We start from the raw sequence: 18,210 nt of genomic DNA, 5'->3' as shown, positions 1-18,210 counted from the left end.
CAGGTCGTGTACCACGTTCTTTTATTACTCTCGCCAGGGAGTAATGCATTCGATCGTGTCCGTGTGTGTGTGTGTGTGTGTGTGTGTGTGTGTGTTCATATGTTTGTGAACAAGATATCTGGAAAAGTTCTGAACGGATTTGGATGAAAGTTGGTGGGATGATTGCCCTTGAGGTAAGGAAGAATTGATTAGTTTTTGGTGAAGCTCATGATATTATTCTGGATCCAGGAATTTTTTGAAGGATTTTTTACCATTGGAAGATAGGGCTCATTTGTTTTTAACATTATCTTCTATATATTCTATATTTAACATTGTGATATGAAAATAGTTTTCATATTTGTTGTAAATGTAGTTTAGACTTGTGGTTATGCGTTAGAGCGGTGTATTTTTTAGCAGCGTCGTCTTCAATGTTCATTTTTTTTTTCTAATAAAGACATATTCTGTCATTTTAAAACCACCAAAGTGTGTATTAGGTTTCCCCGTTTCATAAAATGTATCGTTTGATATGTATAATGCTTTAATACTGTATTATTATTATTTTAATTTTTTTTACCTCAGAAGAGATATCAACATTTACCTCAGCGAATGTCAATCGCGGTGTCAGTATTTTATGAACTTATAAAGACTTAGGTGACTTATAAGTGTGACAAGCATGTGCATGGGATTCTTCCCAGAAGAATGAGTGGTCGCATTAGCTTGTACAACTTAAAATGAGCGAGTTTTGTTTTGACGTTTGGGCCAGTTTTACATGTTGTATCCCTAAAGAATGAAACGAACGTTTTTCCTGGCTTACAATTTTATTTGAAGTCACACATGCCTCAACATACACTCACTTGTATCGAATTGAACGCTGAATCCGAAAATGTAAGTGAAATTGCCTTGTTTTTTTTTGTTCAACATTATCTTCTATATATTCTATATATATGTGCAGTGTCCGTCTTGTGTTGTCTTGTCTTCTGTTGTCACTGAACTACTCCATCAAACTTTTGTGAAATCGTACTATTCCAACTTGACCCACGGCGGGAGTATGCGCTCTACTGAGTGGCGTTCTAGTTGCCTTTGCAGAGAAAAAGGATTGCCACGTACTGCATGTGCAAAATTTTCCTTCGTTGTTCCACTTAGGTGTATAGCATCCTGAGGCATGTTGCAGAGGTCCTTGAGTATAGTAATGATGAGCAACTGGAGAGCTTGTACAAACGCACCGCCTGGATTTTCGATGAGAAGTATCGCCGGCCAGGCTACGGCGCTTATGACGCTTTCAAGCTAGCCGTGACGTAAGTCCGCAGCCTGAACTGTACCCACAATTTTGCTCTCTGTCGTTGGGAATTTGAGAGGGTTCATTGTTGTTGTTGCTTTGTTCTCTTTTCAGAGATCCTTCTGTGCTAGATGGTTTGGAATTGAATGAAGAGGAGAAGGACGTACTCCTTGAAAACATAAATCGCCGCCTCACACCACAAGCTGTTAAAATTAGAGCAGGTGGTTTTGTTACTTGTTCCTTTTCCCCTCTTTCTTGGCCAAATTGATTTGGACACACTCTTCACAAATAAAGTTTCATGTTTTTAAATGATTGTACTTAACAGCATTTTAAAATTTTGTTAAATTTACTTTTAACCTTTTATACCTCTGCCGATAAAGTCGCTGGAGGAAGTGTGTTTTTGGGTTGGCTGTCTGTCTGTCCTTGATAGGTTTTCGTTACTGCTATGAGTTAAGAGCGGTTGGAGGAGGCCAAGTCAAATTTGGTACTAGTAGGTAAAATGATGCAAAGATGAACTTTAGATATCGGCGTCGAAGGTCCGAGTCTGTAAGTGGTTGACGGTGCCATGATAACTTTAGAATGGCTGATGGAAACTAAGCTCAGAGGTCATGTCAGGTAAAAAAAAATGTGATACTTGAGAACAGCTGAAGGGCTTGAAATCAAACTTGGTAGAACTATGTATAATGATTATGAATGTGGGCGGTGGCATATCGGTCAAAGTCGTGACGTCTAAGAGTGCTGTTGTAGTTATTTTTGTCGCAGGTCGATTGGAAGCTTTACGTTGTTGTTGTTGTTGGGGTTGGGGTTCTTGTTGGGGGTCGATTTTTGAAATGTGCACCCATTGGTCAGCCCTACCACACCCACTGCTGTTGCTTGACTCCACCCACCATAACACCTGGCCAAAATTATATTGCTGCCATTTTGGTTTTCTGGTGAGCCTAACACATTAGGTCTGTAGGCCTCTGCTGATAATACACTGCCTGGGTTTGTTGCATCAGATTCATCATACATTGGCTTTGTTTGGTTCGAGTGTTGTTGACGATGAGGGACCCCAAAAAATGTAATCGTATGTCGAATAATAATAAGGTTTATTCAAGCCCGTCAGAACGCACATTATGTCAGAAAGCACGGTAATTAAGCATTACGTTACGCAGATTAATAAAAACAAGAATGGAACTCAAACAACTGCGTAGCCGGGCTTGTAAAAGATTATAAACCACAAACACATATGATTAGCTTTTTAAACAGTCGCTAATGCTGTTTATAGCATTGAACAAAGAAATTTGGAGGAATCTCGACATCCATGAGGTAAGCTTTACTTACAGAACTGAGCGAAGATTTATTGTAATCTATATACCCCACAAGGGTTGGGGAAATAACATGAACCTTCCTGCCGCAAAAGTGGCGTTTTTCGTAACGGCCTTTTGAAACCCACCAGTTAAGGTTTTGTTTTGAAAACCACCAATGAAACCCACTTTTCCTGCTGTTTAACACAAAACTGAAAGGGAGGAAGATCGGTGTGCTCATTTGCCAAGCAGTTAGCTAGCGCTTGCCAAGCCAGCCGTTCCTTAATGGTTTTTAATGGAGTGCTTGCTCGAATGCTTCAACCAAATGGTGATCTCTCCACAAGAAACATGGTAAATGAACACACATCTAATGTTCTTGAGACCCAACCATAGATCGACTGTAATCTATGTACACCAGAGAGGAATGACCCTTTCTGCCGCTCCAGTCGTGAGATGGTGTACTCGTAAATTCAATTTTGGTCGGTGGAGTCAGCTGTCGTAATGACATCATACACTTAATGACGTATAGGTTCGACGATATGTTCAGCCTGAACGAAATTGGAATCAAAATGTCGGAGTGTTGAGTCAGCTGTTGTACGCCTTAATGACATCAGAAGTAATCACATCACCCTGTCATGTGACCAAATCTTCAGCTCTGATTGGTATACATTTGAGGGGACATACATACATAGACATACATACATACATACGGACGGGCAAACACTGTTCTCGACTGCTTTGCCCTATGGGCTACGCCGTAAAAAATTGTGGTCCGTAATTTTTGAATGGCCCCATTTAAGTAATTTAGGGGTTAAGCAATCCATGACCATTGACCATGTGACGAATCAGCTCATTCTGATCTAACCATGGTGGAGGGTGACATGGATGAGAGGTGTCAAGTTAATATTTTAACAGCGCATTAAATGTGTGTTTCCTATTGGAGCTGTTCATCTTTTAACCCTTTGAGTACGGATGACGTCCAGTGCTGCAACCCGCGAAAAAAGTTTTGTGTACGGATGACGTTACTACGTCATCGACTATACCTATAAATAGATCGTCAGTACGTGGTTGCATTCCCGTACCAAAATGCCAAATTAATCCCGTGTAATTTTAAAATCAAATTGATCATAGTTCATAATTTTATCATTTTATCATAAATATTTTATCATATCATATCAAGATTTTATCCAAAAAAAATCCCGTACTCAAAGGGTTGAGTGTTTTAAATGTGCGTTTTCCAATTGGCCCGTTAGATTTTGTCGATTAAAACTCAGTAGATTTTGTCGTTACATTTATCCGCAGATTTTGTCGCAGGTTGTGATCATGGTGCGGTCATTCTTGTTTTAATACAAGATTTTGTTGAAGAGCGAGGTGATGGAGAATAATAATAAACGAAAAAACATGTTTTCGGATAATAGACACACTTTTTTTTTTTTTTAAATAAATTTTGATGGATGAAAATATACCAGAAAAGAGGACCGTGGGCCAAATTTCAGCTCTCTAGGGTGTATGGAAGCTAGAAAACGAACTGCTCAAAGATTTGAAACGGGACAAACAAACAAAGTTCAGATGAAGTTCAATAAAAGTGTGTAAAAAGGCAACAACTGAGTGGGGCAGTGGGTTAACAGTTGGACAAAACAATAGAGAGGGAGGAGACTTGATAGAACTATGTATAACACAATAACCTGTAAGTAAGAGGGGTGGGTGATGTTGATGATGGGAATATAAAATGTTTCTGGTAGGGATGGGGGATGACGTGATGGAGGTACTTCAGCTCTGATTGAAGACCTGCTCTGATCTGATACCTGCTTGAATCCTTGGAGAGGAGAGTGTAATTGGACCGTATATGGAAGGCAGTAAAAACAAACGGCCTTCCAGATTGCAGGGATGAAAGAGTCGAGGAGAGTGGAAAGCTTGATTTTGGGAATTTAACCAGGAGGGTGTTACTGGAAGAATGCATACAACTTGGAAGAGCTGGATAAGTCTGAGGGCAGAGGGAGCAAGACTGGATGAGAGGTGGTTTAAACAAAAAAAAAGAAAAAAAAGAAAGACAACCGTTTTGTGATTTAACAACACCAGTCCTTATGCTTCGGCCTCATTGTCAGAGATTCCAAAAATCTAGGAGAGGCGTGATGCAGCAACACCAGCCCATAGGGGGGAGAAAAGTTTAACATCATCCCGTAAGGGGGGGGGGGGGGGGGGGAGAAAAGTTACGGAAGCCTTGTGATTTATTTATTACCAACCGTTACGGAGGTTACGGAGTTACGTAACCAAGTTACGGAGGCTATCAACCCCCCCCCCCCCCCTCTCTCCCATATTGATTTTGCTGTTCTCATAACTTTGCCTTAACAGTGCTTTGTTGTTAATTGCTTTGGGAACATGTAAAGTACATGTACGTTTCTTCTTGCTCTGCACCAAAACTTGGTGGCACTCCAGTTTCCCAAAATTGGACATTCATTTTGATCTGTGTGTGCGCGTTGCAGATATTGAAGTTGCTTGTTATGGGTATGATGGCATCGACGCTGTCAAAGATGCTCTGCGTGCTGGTCTTGCATGTTCTACCGACAAAATGCCCGTGAAGGTATGAAGCCCTCGTTTAATTTATTGGTTTGAGGACGAGTAGTCGGACAATGAAACAAAGCAGTGAGGGGTTGGAGGGAAACTATTTTTCTTGTAGGTTGAGGTTGTCATGCTGCATGCATATTAGTGCAGATCAAATTTCAAAATAGAGGGTGGGTTCTAGATTTTTTATTATAGCAGGTGAGGGGCACCATCAGATTTGTTAAAAATAAATGTGTTGCCGCACATGCTCTGTTACAACGTCTTGTTGGAGCAGATGGCCGTGTCATCTTTCTCGCCATGGGTCTTGGGGTTTTTGTTGCCTTCTTTGTTTTCCTTGCGGTGCTGAACGTGAAATTTAAATTTTCTCTGCATACCACCTGTGAAGAACAATGCCATGAGAGTGTCTCTTCATCCCTGTAACGCGAATGGCCGAGGCCAACATGACACTTTGGATGATTATCTCTCCTCCAGATTCGGACCTGAATGAGAGATTGAGTTTGAGCCAATCTGAATAGGGAGCGAGGAGGGAAGGGAAAGTGAGAGGAAAGTCGTCGAGGTAGTAGAGTGGTGTGTACATAGCAGAGCAGCGGTTCAGTACCGGTCAGCCTCATCCCCAAAAAAGTGATTTTGAGGACAGGTGTTGGGGGGAGGATGGTGGCTGGAGGGGTTCAACCAGAATTGAAACATATGTATATATTTTCCTTTGTGGACAGATAAACCTGATCGCACCTCCCCGTTACGTTATGACGACGACTACTCTGGAACGCACCGAAGGCCTCTCTGTCCTCAACCAGGCTATGTCTTCCATCAAGGAGAAGATTGAGGAGAAACGTGGTGTCTTCAATGTCCAGTTGGCAGTGAGTGTCTGGCTCACTGTGCTTTTGTAGTTTTGATAAGCAAGCAAAATAAAATTTGAATGCATAAAATAAATAAACAAATGTGACATGTGCAGCCCAAGGTGGTGACGGACATGGATGAGACCGAGCTGGCTCGGCAGCTGGAGAAGCTGGAGAAGGAGAATGCTGAGGTGGATGGAGACGACGATGCAGAGGATCCAGAGGCTGAAGACTGATTTTGTGACGATGGGTTTTCCACCCTGAGCTTGTGCTCTTTGCAAATATCCAGGCTGTCCTCAGACTGTAGCCTTTTAGCAAGTGGTGGACAGCCATGCTGTTTTAACAGTTTGTTCCATCTGAGCTGCAGTCTCTATTCCTAATTGCACATTAATCAGAAGCTGGTCATGGCATCTGCAATGCATTTTGGGCATTTTCATTGCTGTGCAGTGCTTCAGCTTTGAACTGATTGCATTTTGGGTCTCAAATAAATTAGGATATTTCCTTTTCAACGCGTGGGGTGGAAAGGATTTAAAGTCACTTTTCTGAACTGAAGGCCCAATTTCCTTTCAAAAATAAAGGATATCTGGACTACGAATTGAACATTTTATTCTGTTTCAACCGTTTTTGATCCAGCAAGAGTTAATAGCCTATCTGATTAGACTTTTTAAATGATGGTTAAGTATAGGAGAAGAATTAGGAATACTATTGGTGACACTTGGAGTTGTTTTAGTCTCACCCGAAGGGAATGCGAGACTATTGCAATGCCCATGTCTCTTTGACTGTGGCTCTGTGTGTCGTCTATATACTTTCACTCTAAAGATGGTTTTCTCTGCAAACACTTGTGCAATTGATGAGAAACCTTAAACATAAGAGGGACTCCCCATGGCGAATATTTTATTGCTAACGCTGACATTATAGGTCGCATGGTATGGTAGCCATATTGGATTAAAGGGAAAAAATTGGGACATAGTTTCCTCTGAAACCGCTCAACGAAAATAATTGAAACTTGGCATATGTCAACTCCCAATTTTATATACATTACCAGCAGGAGTACCCGGCTTTGCTGGGGACGGGGGGAGGGGGTTAGGGAGGCAGGAGAGGGAGGTGTGAAGAAGCGAGTGGGGGGAGTGGAAGGTGAGGGGAGAGGGAGGAGAAAGATGTACTACATAATTATATATCTTTGGGGGAACGCAGGGTGAGGGCGGCTTTTTTACCGGCCCCCTCTGTTTTGGGGGAGGGGGGAAGGGAAGGAGGAAAAATGTATCGTGTGGAGATTGCTTTAACCTCGTAAGAAAAGCCTTACGACCAACTTCGACCGTTTCCGGTATTGTTTGATTGTGTTCAAATGTCTGGTAATTGTTTCATACTAGGGCATGCCCGTACTATATATATATCTAAAATTATATCCCCCCCCTCTATTTACATGAAATGGTTTGGTCCATTCGCAAAGCCAAAGCGAACGGCTTGCGAGTACGGTGACAATCCCCCCCCTCTATTTACATGAAATGGTTTGGTCCAAAGCGAACGGCTTGCGAGTACGGTGACAATCCCCCCCCCTCTATTTACATGAAATGGTTTGGTCCAAAGCGAACGGCTTGCGGAGTTTGGTAAAGAAATCGCCATAGCTCGGTAACTACTTCTCCGATTAATATGAAACCTTGAAAGTGCCCGTACGTGGCGTACCCGTAACCGTACCCGGTACCGTACCCGTACCGTACCCGTGACGTGCCCGTAATGAATATGTACAAAATATAAATATGTATGTACTACAATCGATCGTACCTTACAACAATCAACACAGATTGCAACGTCAAATAAATGAATACGCTCTCAAATGTGCCGTCCGAGGCAGCGTCTGCTCGCCACGTTCAGCGTCACTATGACTATCCGTAAGTCCGGAAGTGACGTCCTCATTTGACTGTCCGGAAGGTCGCATATCGCAGTTACGATGAATCGCAAATTAGTTTTAATTAGTTTTAAAACATAGTTTAACGCCAACATAGTTTGCCAACGTGAAATAAATGAATACGCTCTCAAATGTGCCGTCCGAGGCAGAGTCTGTTCGGCACGTTCGGCACACGTGATAGCTCGCTGCTCTCTGATTGGTTGAATCGTTTTTTGGACATAGCTCGGTAACTACTTGTCCGATTAATATGAAACCTTGAAAAGGCACATCCTCGGGTCCCCAGCAATATACCTGGCAAGTTTAAAGTATATCGGACCCGTGGTTGTCGAGAAACAGCGGTCACAGACAAACAAACACACACACAGACACACACACACACACACACACAGAGATTGCTGGAATTATAGATAGATGAGCGTGACTCGGCGCGCATCGTGCGCCTCGCCACACGTCGTTTCAGAGGGATAGGCATCTTTAACCATGTCTCCTTTCTCAGCGAGTGAGAGATGTTGGGAATGATGGGTGGGGGTTAGTGGTGGTGATGGTGGATTGGGGATCGTGGGGGAATGGTGGAGGTGGGATGGGGTGGATGGTGGAAGAGAGCGGCCAAATATATTTTGTGCTCTGATTGAATATATACTGTAAATCAGAAGTCAGAACCCAACACGTATAAGTATAAATAAAAAGGACCTGAGTACAAATATGTATTTATTTTAAATTATAAGTTTGAGCTGGAAGGGAAGGTCAATTCAAATTTATCAAAAACTGGATGGGAAAGTTGAACTTCCTGCCTCACAGAGCAGATGTGCCCCCAATACATGAATACACTACCTCCCTTAGACTTCCCGCCGGGTTTTTACGACGTATCTTTTATTTTGCCCATGTCACGATCTTCATCTCGATGAATCAAGTCAAAATAAAAAAAATGTAGCGCTGAAGAATACAGGTAAATCATGAATGTGTTTCTTAGGTTTGCTTAATATATATATATATATATATATATATATATATATATATATATATATATATATATATATATATATATATATATATATATTGTTACGGATCTCAGAAACAGCACTCCCCTTAGCAAGGGGGGGGGGGGGGGGTTAATCCCCTTGGCCTGTTGAGCCGGCCGTCTCTGGTCCTGGTACTTGTAACGCTCTTTTGTGGGGTGGGATTGTTCAGGGTTATTGGTCCAGGTGTTATCCCGAATACCTTTATCAATCCCTCCGCAAAACAGGGAGACAAGTACCGCTCGAACCATGGACAAGATGGTATTTGCCGAGCGGTTTAGCAATCCGCGGTCCGAGCCGTTATCAAGCGACTAAACCCGATTCCGAGCGTTGGCCGAATCGGGCCACAGGTACTCAATCGAAAGAAGGGACAAAAGCGATCGGATGAGAAAGAAGAAACCAAAGGTAAGAAATACAGACATTTATTAATTATGTACAGAAAACCAAAGGAAGAGAAACGAAAGTAACATACAGGGCAAAGAAGAAGAAGATACACAGGGCAAGCCTTAAAACAGTCTTAATTATTGAATCCCAGACAACAAAAAGGACAGACAACAGACTTTATTTTTTCTTTTGTTTTTTGTATATTGAATCGAGGCTCGTGAAAGAGCTGACATTTACTTCACAAACAAATCAACCAGACAAACAAAATATATAAAAAGAGGGAGCGGAAGACAAGAGAAGGGGAAGCACACAAACACTTGAGAGCACACAACATTTAAGAGCAGGGAGATGTGTGGGAGGGAGAGGGCTTGGGGGGAGGAGGCGTGGGAAGGGGGGGGGAGAAGTATAAAACAAGGACACCAAGGACTTCCAGGACAGAAGTTGGTATTTCAAAAAAGTGGAATTGGGGTGAAATTAGCGGGCATAGAAAAGATCAAGGTTTTGGATGGGGGAAGATAAGAGATGGTGGTGAACAGCTGTTTTAAAGACCTGGAGGGTGGAGTGGGATTGAAGAGAGCGAGGGAGTTTGTTCCAGAGGCGGGAGAAAAACTTACAGACTTACACGAAGAAAAAAGACTTACACGACAAAGGGAATTGCAGGCAGGAATGGCTGGATGAAGGTTCGGAGGAAAAGCTCAGGGAGGAGGTCCGCTTCAAATCCACGCTCCAGGCTGGAAAACGAGCAGCCGGCGGCGGCCCCACGGAAATGGTTTCAGCAGCGAAAACCCGGCAGGCAGCGCGGTTTATGTTGCCGCTGTCTTGGTGACCCGAGCGCACCGACTCTTGCACCCCAACGATGCTCGTGCTCAACAAGCTGCTCGGTGCTCCTCTCTCGGTTCTTCCTCCTCGGTCCTCTCTCATGAACCTCCTCACGCGTCTCTTTCTAAGCAGTCCCTCACAGTTGCTTTCATTGCTGTCGGCCGTATCAAGCTGCCAGCCCTGAGAACACACCTACCGGTTGGCTCACCGTGGTGCTGGTTGGCCGGTAAAGGCTTGCTGACTCCACCTCTGATGACGACGACGTGCCACGCCTGTTCTGGTGGCTCCTCCCCCTTCTTCTCAGAGATGGAGCACATGGCAATGGTGTCTTGTGGGGATAGCAAACCACTCGCACCGCTTTTGAAGGGAACGAAAGGGACCTATCTTATTTGATTAATGCAACGCAGATTCAACTATTGTAAACACAGCCTTACTTGAAACACATAACAATGAAATAACTACGAAGAGGGCCTATGGTTCGCTACGTGTTGTTCATGGACTAACTACGGGACGACCTTTGACCTTAACAATGAAATGGAGGTATTTACACCGAGAATTATTTACAAAGGGTATATTTACAACAATTTACTAAGTGCAGGGTTCTCAAAACCCCAACTATATATATTGTTGCGAATATGGAATTTGGCCTCCATATCCGCTTGTAAATATTCCCCTATTTCTCCAATACTCCCCAACTTTCCCCAATCCCCCATTCCCTAGTCCCATTGCATGTAAATAACACTCAGTAGAGCCGACCTTCCCCTTATTCCCCCATTAAATGTCGTGCCCAGGTCCACCGCACCACACGTAGACAACTTTCGGACATCTTGCTAGTTATTCCTAATCTATGTCAGTTAAGGCCTCGTTTCCATTAATTATGACTCTTCGTTGCACCAGAATGTGATTATATGGCACCAGTAGTGAGTTTAGGACCTTTCCCATACCTCCTCCCATCTTCTTCCCCGTCTACAACAACAGAGGGGCACGGCGCTGCGCGGGGGGAAGTGTGCGTCCTCCCACCGGCTCGGTTCGCCGCCATCGACAATGCGCTCCAGACGATGCGCTCCAGACCATGCGCTCCACGGGGTTACCACGAAGGGGCTCCTTGTCAGCTCCTCGTCAAGGGCGGAGCCTGGTAAACCCCCCCGCACGCACCCAATGAGAAGCAACGTGCCGATTCCACGAGGCGGAGCTAACGAGCCGAGGGCGTGTCACTCCCCGCCGGATATACGCGGCCACGCGCCGGATGTGACGAGAGATGCGCCCCGAGCTGGAGAAAGAAGGACCTGCGAGCGCTGAGAGAGAAAGGCCCGCCTGTGAAAGAACGTCCCCTCCGAGCGCTGTGAGACCTCCCTGCATCTCTGGACCGAACCGTGTACCCTGCTTTGAGCCAAGAGTGCACCTTGAGCCATCGATACCCGCTTTCCTGCCATCAACCCCCGTGTGAGTCAGCCGTTGTCCCGTTTACCTGTCGTCTGTCCGGGGTTAATATAAGAGTGTGTCTAAGTGCTTGTCTTCCTGTGATATACCTCTAGCCCCTGTAATCTAACCTTTTCCGTACGAATATAATTGAGAATCGAAACATTGGTGTCTGTCATTATAACCCAGCCGGGTGTCTTCTTTTTCCTTATTGATCCAGCGTAGCGCGGCTCCGTCAACGTCGAGTACAATCGGGTAATTTGTGCGGACACGACGGCCATTCCGCTCGGCCCACCTTAACATCAAAGTCGTGTCTGTAACAATTGGTTGTCAGGAGTTGGATTCGAACCTGGGACTAAATTTATTTAGCCCAAATTTTGGACACCAATTGTGTTAGTACGGTAACAATTGGTGTCGAGGAGTGAGATTCGGACCCGGGACTAAATTAGTTAGGCCCAAATTTTGGGGAGGGAAAATCGATCCGGAGCGCGGTCCCGCGGTTACTGCGCTCGACGAAATTATAACAGCAAAATTTGGATTTGTGTTACGAAACTCGAATTTTGCAAGTCGCGCTATGGCGGATCAAGACGGCTGGGGTCCGGTAGGGGAGAGTGAAGCAGGGTCGGTCCAGGACCAAATTGAGACACGTGAGGAGAGCGAAACAGCGGGGGTAGCAGACGCGCGAAATGGCGCCTCGCACATAGCTACGGCGGCCGCACCCGCTGCACAAGTGGGAGGGATGGCCCAGATGCAGGTCCTCATGGAGCAATTTATGGCGCAAATGCAGGCGTCCCTCAAACTGCAGAGTAACCAATTGGGGGTAATGGGGAACCGGATGGATGCTCAGAGTGAGCAAATGAGGGTTGATAGTGGGCGATTAGAGGGCCAAATGGGGGTAATGAGGGACGAAGCGAGGGGTACCGGTGAGGGATTAGAAAAGAAATTTGAGGGGTTAGACAACGGGATAAAAGAGGTGAAACATGGGTTAACGGGGGTAGAAAATAGAATGGCTGCCCAGGAGAATCAGATAGAGGGAGTGAAAAATGGGTTAGAGGGGTTAGAAAACAGTATGGAAGGCAAATTGAGGGACATGAGGGACCAAGCGGAAAGGGAAGTTAAACAAATGGAGCAGCAGATAGAGGGGGTCAGAATGGGGGTAGAAACCAAACTGGATGCTCACAGGGAGGAAATGGAGCAGATGAGGGTGGCATCTGGGCAGGAGATGCAAGTGATGGGAGAAGAGATCAGAAGAGGTGTGAGTGAGGAGGTCGGAGGAGTGCGCGAGGAGGTGAGGCACTGTAAGGAGCACATGGAGAAAGAGGTGAGAAAGGGGACTGTAAAGTTACAAGGGGGCATAGAGGACCTGACGCAGGAGGTGGAGCAGCTGACGGTGGGACAAACGGAGTTAGTGGAGCAGGTTCAAAGGAACACTGCGGTATTAGGAGGTTTAAAAGCGACACAAAACGACATAAAAAACGACTTGATAGCGACAAAGAGGGAATGTCAGATGGTACGTGAGGGACTGACAACGAGGTTGGACGAGGTGATAGAGGTAATGGAGACGAAGGACCGGCAGGTGAGGACGCACCTGGAAACGGTCAAGGTAGCCTTGGAGGACGAGCTTGAGGAGACGTACCGGGGAATAAAAGAGGTGAAGCACAAATTAGAAGAAGTGGAAGAAGGGATGAGCGAAATTAAGCAGCGACGGAGAGGGGATAAGAAAGAAATAAAAGAGGAGATAAAAGAATTGGTCCAAAGTCTGTGTTTGGATCGTGATGATGTGCTCATTAACCGGATGAGGGATTCGCAGGTGATGGAGGAGAAGCGAAGAGGAAGAGGACCTGGTGTAAGTGGTGACCAATATGGTCGTGCGTATGATGCGCCAGGTGATTTAATGAGCTTGGGGGTCGAGATGGACCCGGGTGTTCGTGAGACACCACTGGTGTGCGAAAAAGGAGGTGTGCGAGGAAGTCCGACTCTGGGGTGTGTGAGGAAAAAGTGCGTGCCAAGGAGTGAGGGTGCTGGCGAGAGTGAGTCGGTCGTAGCGCGTGTGCGAGGGAGCACATGGAAGCGTGGCGTGGTGAGTGTTACAGAGGGTGTGACGGGAGAGTGTGCGCAGGAGTGTGCGCGAGAAAGGTGTGTGACGGACAGGTGCATGAGGAAAGAGTGCGCTGTCAGAAGTAAGGAAGAGTGTCCACCTGTGGTGAGTGTTACAGAGGGTGTGACGGGAGAGTGTGCGCAAGAAAGGTGTGTGACGGGCAGGTGCATGAGGAAAGAGTGCGCTGTCAAGAGTAAGGGTGAGTGCGCTGTCAGGAATGGAGGTGAAAGTAGTGAGAGTGACATGGAGCGTGAGTTAGTTGTGACAGGTGAGCGAGGATGTACACCTGGGATGGAAGGATGCGCATCTGGAATGGTAGAGCGTGAGTGGGAATGCACGCTGGAGTTGGTGGTGAGGCACGTGGTTGGGTGTGCGAATGAGGGCACACCTGTGATTGTCACAGAGGAGGTGACCGAGGAGGGGGCGCGAAGCGGTGTATTGGTGAGGTGTGCGAGCAACGAATGTGTGCCAAAGTGTTCGGTGGTCAGGTGTGTGACCAAGGCTGTGAGTGGAATGGGTGTACCTGGGTGTGTAAGGAAAGGTACGAGGAGCATGGGCACGGCTGGATGTGTGAGCAAGGAACGGGCTGCGGGGTGTAAGCATGCAGGTGAAGCATCGACGTTAGACGGGATAGAGCTTAGAACGACTTATAGCCGAATCGGGCCCTCGGTGCGTGCTGGGCCTCGCTTTGAACGGCCGCGTCTGTGCTCCACTAGGCGGAGCGGGCGGCTGGATAGGAAGGGTCGTTATGGCGACCACGTTTTGTTGAGACGTGCCGGCAGGTCGAGATCGGGACATTGGATGGCTCCACGCCGAGGTGATGCGTGGGATCTCGGCACGGGTAAGCCCCCGTCCCTGCACCGAATGCCGGACGCATCCAGCCGCTGGCACAAAACAACCAGCATCCATTGCTTGGCTTTACGAAGCCGGGCTTTGGACAGGGATTGGCGCACCGAGAGGTATTAGTGAGTCGACTGGGTGATGAGGTTAGTGTTTTGGACCCAAAATTAGGAAAAAAACAAAATTTGATGATTGGCAAAGGATTGGCATTAGTGATTGGCAGATGATGGGCAGTAATTGGCAAATTTTTAATTTGTTGAAATTTGATGTGCAAAATTGGTAGTGAGAGACCCCCGATGTGGTGGGATGGCAAATCCACCATCCCTCACAGGTGGGGCAAATGCGCACTAGCTTATGGGGTGTATGGCAGTGAAAACTAGCCCGGGTGGGTTAGGATATTGTGTGTAGGGATCTAGAAGATGACATTAGGTAACGTTAAGTTTAGTTAGTGACTGATACCTGTAGTGGGGACGCAGGTAGATTAGTATGGATGATAATGACGTGGGAGCGCAATAGTTTAAAGGGACGACTGGGAAGCGCAAGTTTCAGAAGGGAGTAGTTAGCTGAGATGATGCGGTGTGTGTGAGAATTGAACAGGTGTGATTGCACAGGTGTGCAACTGGACAGGTGTGATTGCACAGGTGTGCAACTGGACAGGTGTGTGGAGCAGTGTATGAGTAGTGAGTGTTGTGGATCAGCGCGAATGCGCTTGGGGAGAGAAGGGTGCAGGTGGCACCAAGTGTGAGAGCACAGGTGTGCAAGTACAGGTGTGTGGAGAGAGTTGGAGTAAGTGGTACGGAGTGGTGTGCATGGTGCGAAGGTGTGGATGGGGGAAGAGTGGACCCCTTTCACGAATACCCGGGGCGGGTAGTGTAAGTGTTAGGTAGAGGGTATAGGTAAGTTGTGGTTGGATATTGGCATTTGTGGTGCGGTTGCAGAATGGTGTTGTGAATGGGTGCATTAGTGTTGTGGAAATGGCGGGGCGTGTAGCCTGTTAGTGTGTATAGTTGGTTGGGCACTCCACCACTGTGAGGATGTCGGCCAGGTGAGGCCGCAGGTGGGCTCTGGGAGCCGGTAGAGTTGTGGATGGGGCCCGAGGATCCGGAGGATGGACCCGGGTAGCCCAGTGCCAGAGAGGGCACCGAGTGGGGAGAGTGCCAGAGGGCCTTCCCCTGGTAGTTAGGTTAGGGTAAGGAGCAGGTAAGCTCGGAGGCAACTGCAGTGGTGGAGGTGTGCAGGTGGGTAGACCCACTGGGAGAGGTACACGCCGCAGCCCAGAAATTGTACGAGGGCACCGGGAGATGAATCGGGGGAGTGAGACCCCAAATTGAAGCGCACCACAGTTTGGCCAATGGGAATTGGTTTTTAGAACCCATAGTGTAAGAGGGCCAATGGTTTGGCCGGAGAAAGACCCCGGGTAGTGTAAAGTTGTTAAAGTCATTTAGGAAATAGTTAGGATTGAAGAACCTGTCGCACCATACGCAGCCACTTACCTGTGATGATGATGACTCCACACCTGTGTTTTCTTTGTTTGTTGCAGGAAATGAGATTGCTGTGTGGATTTGTGAGACGCATCACGACGTGGATGAGACATTGGGGTGATTCCATCTCTCCCTCCCTAGGAGGGACTGATGATGAATTGGTGATGGCAAATTTTGATGTTCAGTTGAAAATGGCAAATTTGATTGGTTAGGAGGGAGAGAAGACGAATTTGGTATATGGGAGGAACGGGGAAGACAGTAGGGATGTTTGTTGATTTGTAAAGTAGATGTTTATGAGTAGTGTTGTGTTGTGTGGGTACAGTAAGGGGTAAGGGAGGGGCCATGTAGGTTACCTGGTGGGGGGGGGGGGGGGGGCGTACGATAGGAACGTACCTGTCTCACCTGGTTCCCATGTGCCCCCAGTGTGCATTACCTTATATTGCGTGCACTTTTGCGCCCTTACCACCTTACTCACTTGTCTGCTTCTTTTGTCTCCCACCTCCGAGGATCTGGCTTTGGGGTAGAGAGAGAGGTGCTGGCTGCGCAGTTGTGGGCCTGCACTTTCGCTGTTTGCTGCCGGGATCGATACACCATATGGACCGCAATGTTTGTGGCCACCCACAATGGACCGCAGTTCGTTTGCGGCCAAGCACCACCCGGGGATGGACCTATGGGTCAACGTGGCACCTATGCCATACAGGTGAACCACTTTTAGTTAACACCAAGTGCACCACAAGAAGAGCAAGAGACACCTGCAGGGTTAGGGGTTGTCGAATTTATTTTTATTCCAATGAACAATGGTGACTGCACCGATTGGTGGTGGGGTGGTGCTTTTGATGCTGGGAAAGGGTGCTCTGCACGTTATTAAAGGCCGTCGGCCACAGAGCACTCGTGGGTTGGTGTATCGATGCTGGCAAGCGCGCTCTCTCTATGCATAACATCTGCATGTGTTCCTCCAAAAACAGGTCCTGGATCGTAGTGTAAATAGCAGCGTAGTCGTGTAAATAATGCTCCCTACCGGCTGTATGTGTAGTTTGAGAATTCTTTCCGGATTCGGTTATCCTGTGGGTGTGTTTCTGTGAGGAGAAGGGTGCAACGTCGCAGGGGGACATATTTACTCATTTGTGAATATCTGTAAAACTGTCGCACTCAGGGTAGAGTTAATAGTAGAGGGAACTACATTGCGTGCCACACTAAAGTAGGTAAAAATTTATCGGGTCGGGACGCCCCGAGGGTAGAGAAGGGTGCAATGTTGCGAATATGGAATTTGGCCTCCATATCCGCTTGTAAATATTCCCCTATTTCTCCAATACTCCCCAACTTTCCCCAATCCCCCATTCCCTAGTCCCATTGCATGTAAATAACACTCAGTAGAGCCGACCTTCCCCTTATTCCCCCATTAAATGTCGTGCCCAGGTCCACCGCACCACACGTAGACAACTTTCGGACATCTTGCTAGTTATTCCTAATCTATGTCAGTTAAGGCCTCGTTTCCATTAATTATGACTTCGTTGCACCAGAATGTGATTATATGGCACCAGTAGTGAGTTTAGGACCTTTCCCATACCTCCTCCCATCTTCTTCCCCGTCTACAACAACAGAGGGGCACGGCGCTGCGCGGGGGGAAGTGTGCGTCCTCCCACCGGCTCGGTTCGCCGCCATCGACAATGCGCTCCAGACGATGCGCTCCAGACCATGCGCTCCACGGGGTTACCACGAAGGGGCTCCTTGTCAGCTCCTCGTCAAGGGCGGAGCCTGGTAAACCCCCCCGCACGCACCCAATGAGAAGCAACGTGCCGATTCCACGAGGCGGAGCTAACGAGCCGAGGGCGTGTCACTCCCCGCCGGATATACGCGGCCACGCGCCGGATGTGACGAGAGATGCGCCCCGAGCTGGAGAAAGAAGGACCTGCGAGCGCTGAGAGAGAAAGGCCCGCCTGTGAAAGAACGTCCCCTCCGAGCGCTGTGAGACCTCCCTGCATCTCTGGACCGAACCGTGTACCCTGCTTTGAGCCAAGAGTGCACCTTGAGCCATCGATACCCGCTTTCCTGCCATCAACCCCCGTGTGAGTCAGCCGTTGTCCCGTTTGTCTGTCGTCTGTCCGGGAACAATATAAGATTGTGTCTAAGTGCTTGTCTTTCTATGTTGTACCTCTCGTCCCTGTAATCTGACCTTCCGTAACGAATATAATCTCCTCCGGAGGTCTTGAGAACCGTATCCCTGGTGTCGTCATTTTATAACCCAGCCGGGTGTCTTCTTTTTCTTATTGAGCCAGCGTAACGCGACTTCGTCAACGTCGAGTATAGT

At 47.1% G+C, this 18,210-nt stretch overlaps 3 protein-coding genes across 3 annotated transcripts in view; 2 read left to right on the top strand and 1 right to left on the bottom strand.

Moving 5' to 3' along the window:
• Positions 1-6,534, top strand: part of EIF2S1 (eukaryotic translation initiation factor 2 subunit alpha) — a 32,361-nt gene extending 25,827 nt beyond the window's left edge. Inside the window, exons 4-8 of the mRNA XM_068128599.2 lie at positions 1,123-1,274; positions 1,370-1,476; positions 5,025-5,122; positions 5,817-5,960; positions 6,056-6,534. Coding sequence (XP_067984700.1) covers positions 1,123-1,274; positions 1,370-1,476; positions 5,025-5,122; positions 5,817-5,960; positions 6,056-6,175 — 621 coding nt within the window. The 3' untranslated portion in view covers positions 6,176-6,534. The remainder of the gene's footprint in view (positions 1-1,122; positions 1,275-1,369; positions 1,477-5,024; positions 5,123-5,816; positions 5,961-6,055) is intronic.
• LOC144893653 (uncharacterized) overlaps positions 1-18,210 on the bottom strand; it is a 1,023,192-nt gene that overhangs the window by 73,480 nt on the left and 931,502 nt on the right. The gene's annotated exons all lie outside the window — the stretch shown is intronic.
• Positions 8,387-18,162, top strand: LOC144893727 (uncharacterized). Its single transcript, XM_078785119.1, has 4 exons — positions 8,387-8,420; positions 9,976-10,276; positions 16,326-16,602; positions 17,504-18,162. Exons 1-4 carry the CDS (start codon positions 8,387-8,389, stop codon positions 17,822-17,824), a joined length of 933 nt encoding a protein of 310 aa, XP_078641245.1. The 3' UTR covers positions 17,825-18,162.

The sequence above is a fragment of the Myxine glutinosa genome, chromosome 9, assembly GCF_964187855.1.
Source record: "Myxine glutinosa chromosome 9, kmMyxGlut1.1, whole genome shotgun sequence".
In the NCBI taxonomy this organism is placed as follows: Eukaryota; Metazoa; Chordata; class Myxini; order Myxiniformes; family Myxinidae; genus Myxine; species Myxine glutinosa.
The sequence above is the reverse complement of the archived record's forward strand: the minus strand, read 5'-3'. Positions and strand labels throughout refer to the sequence as shown.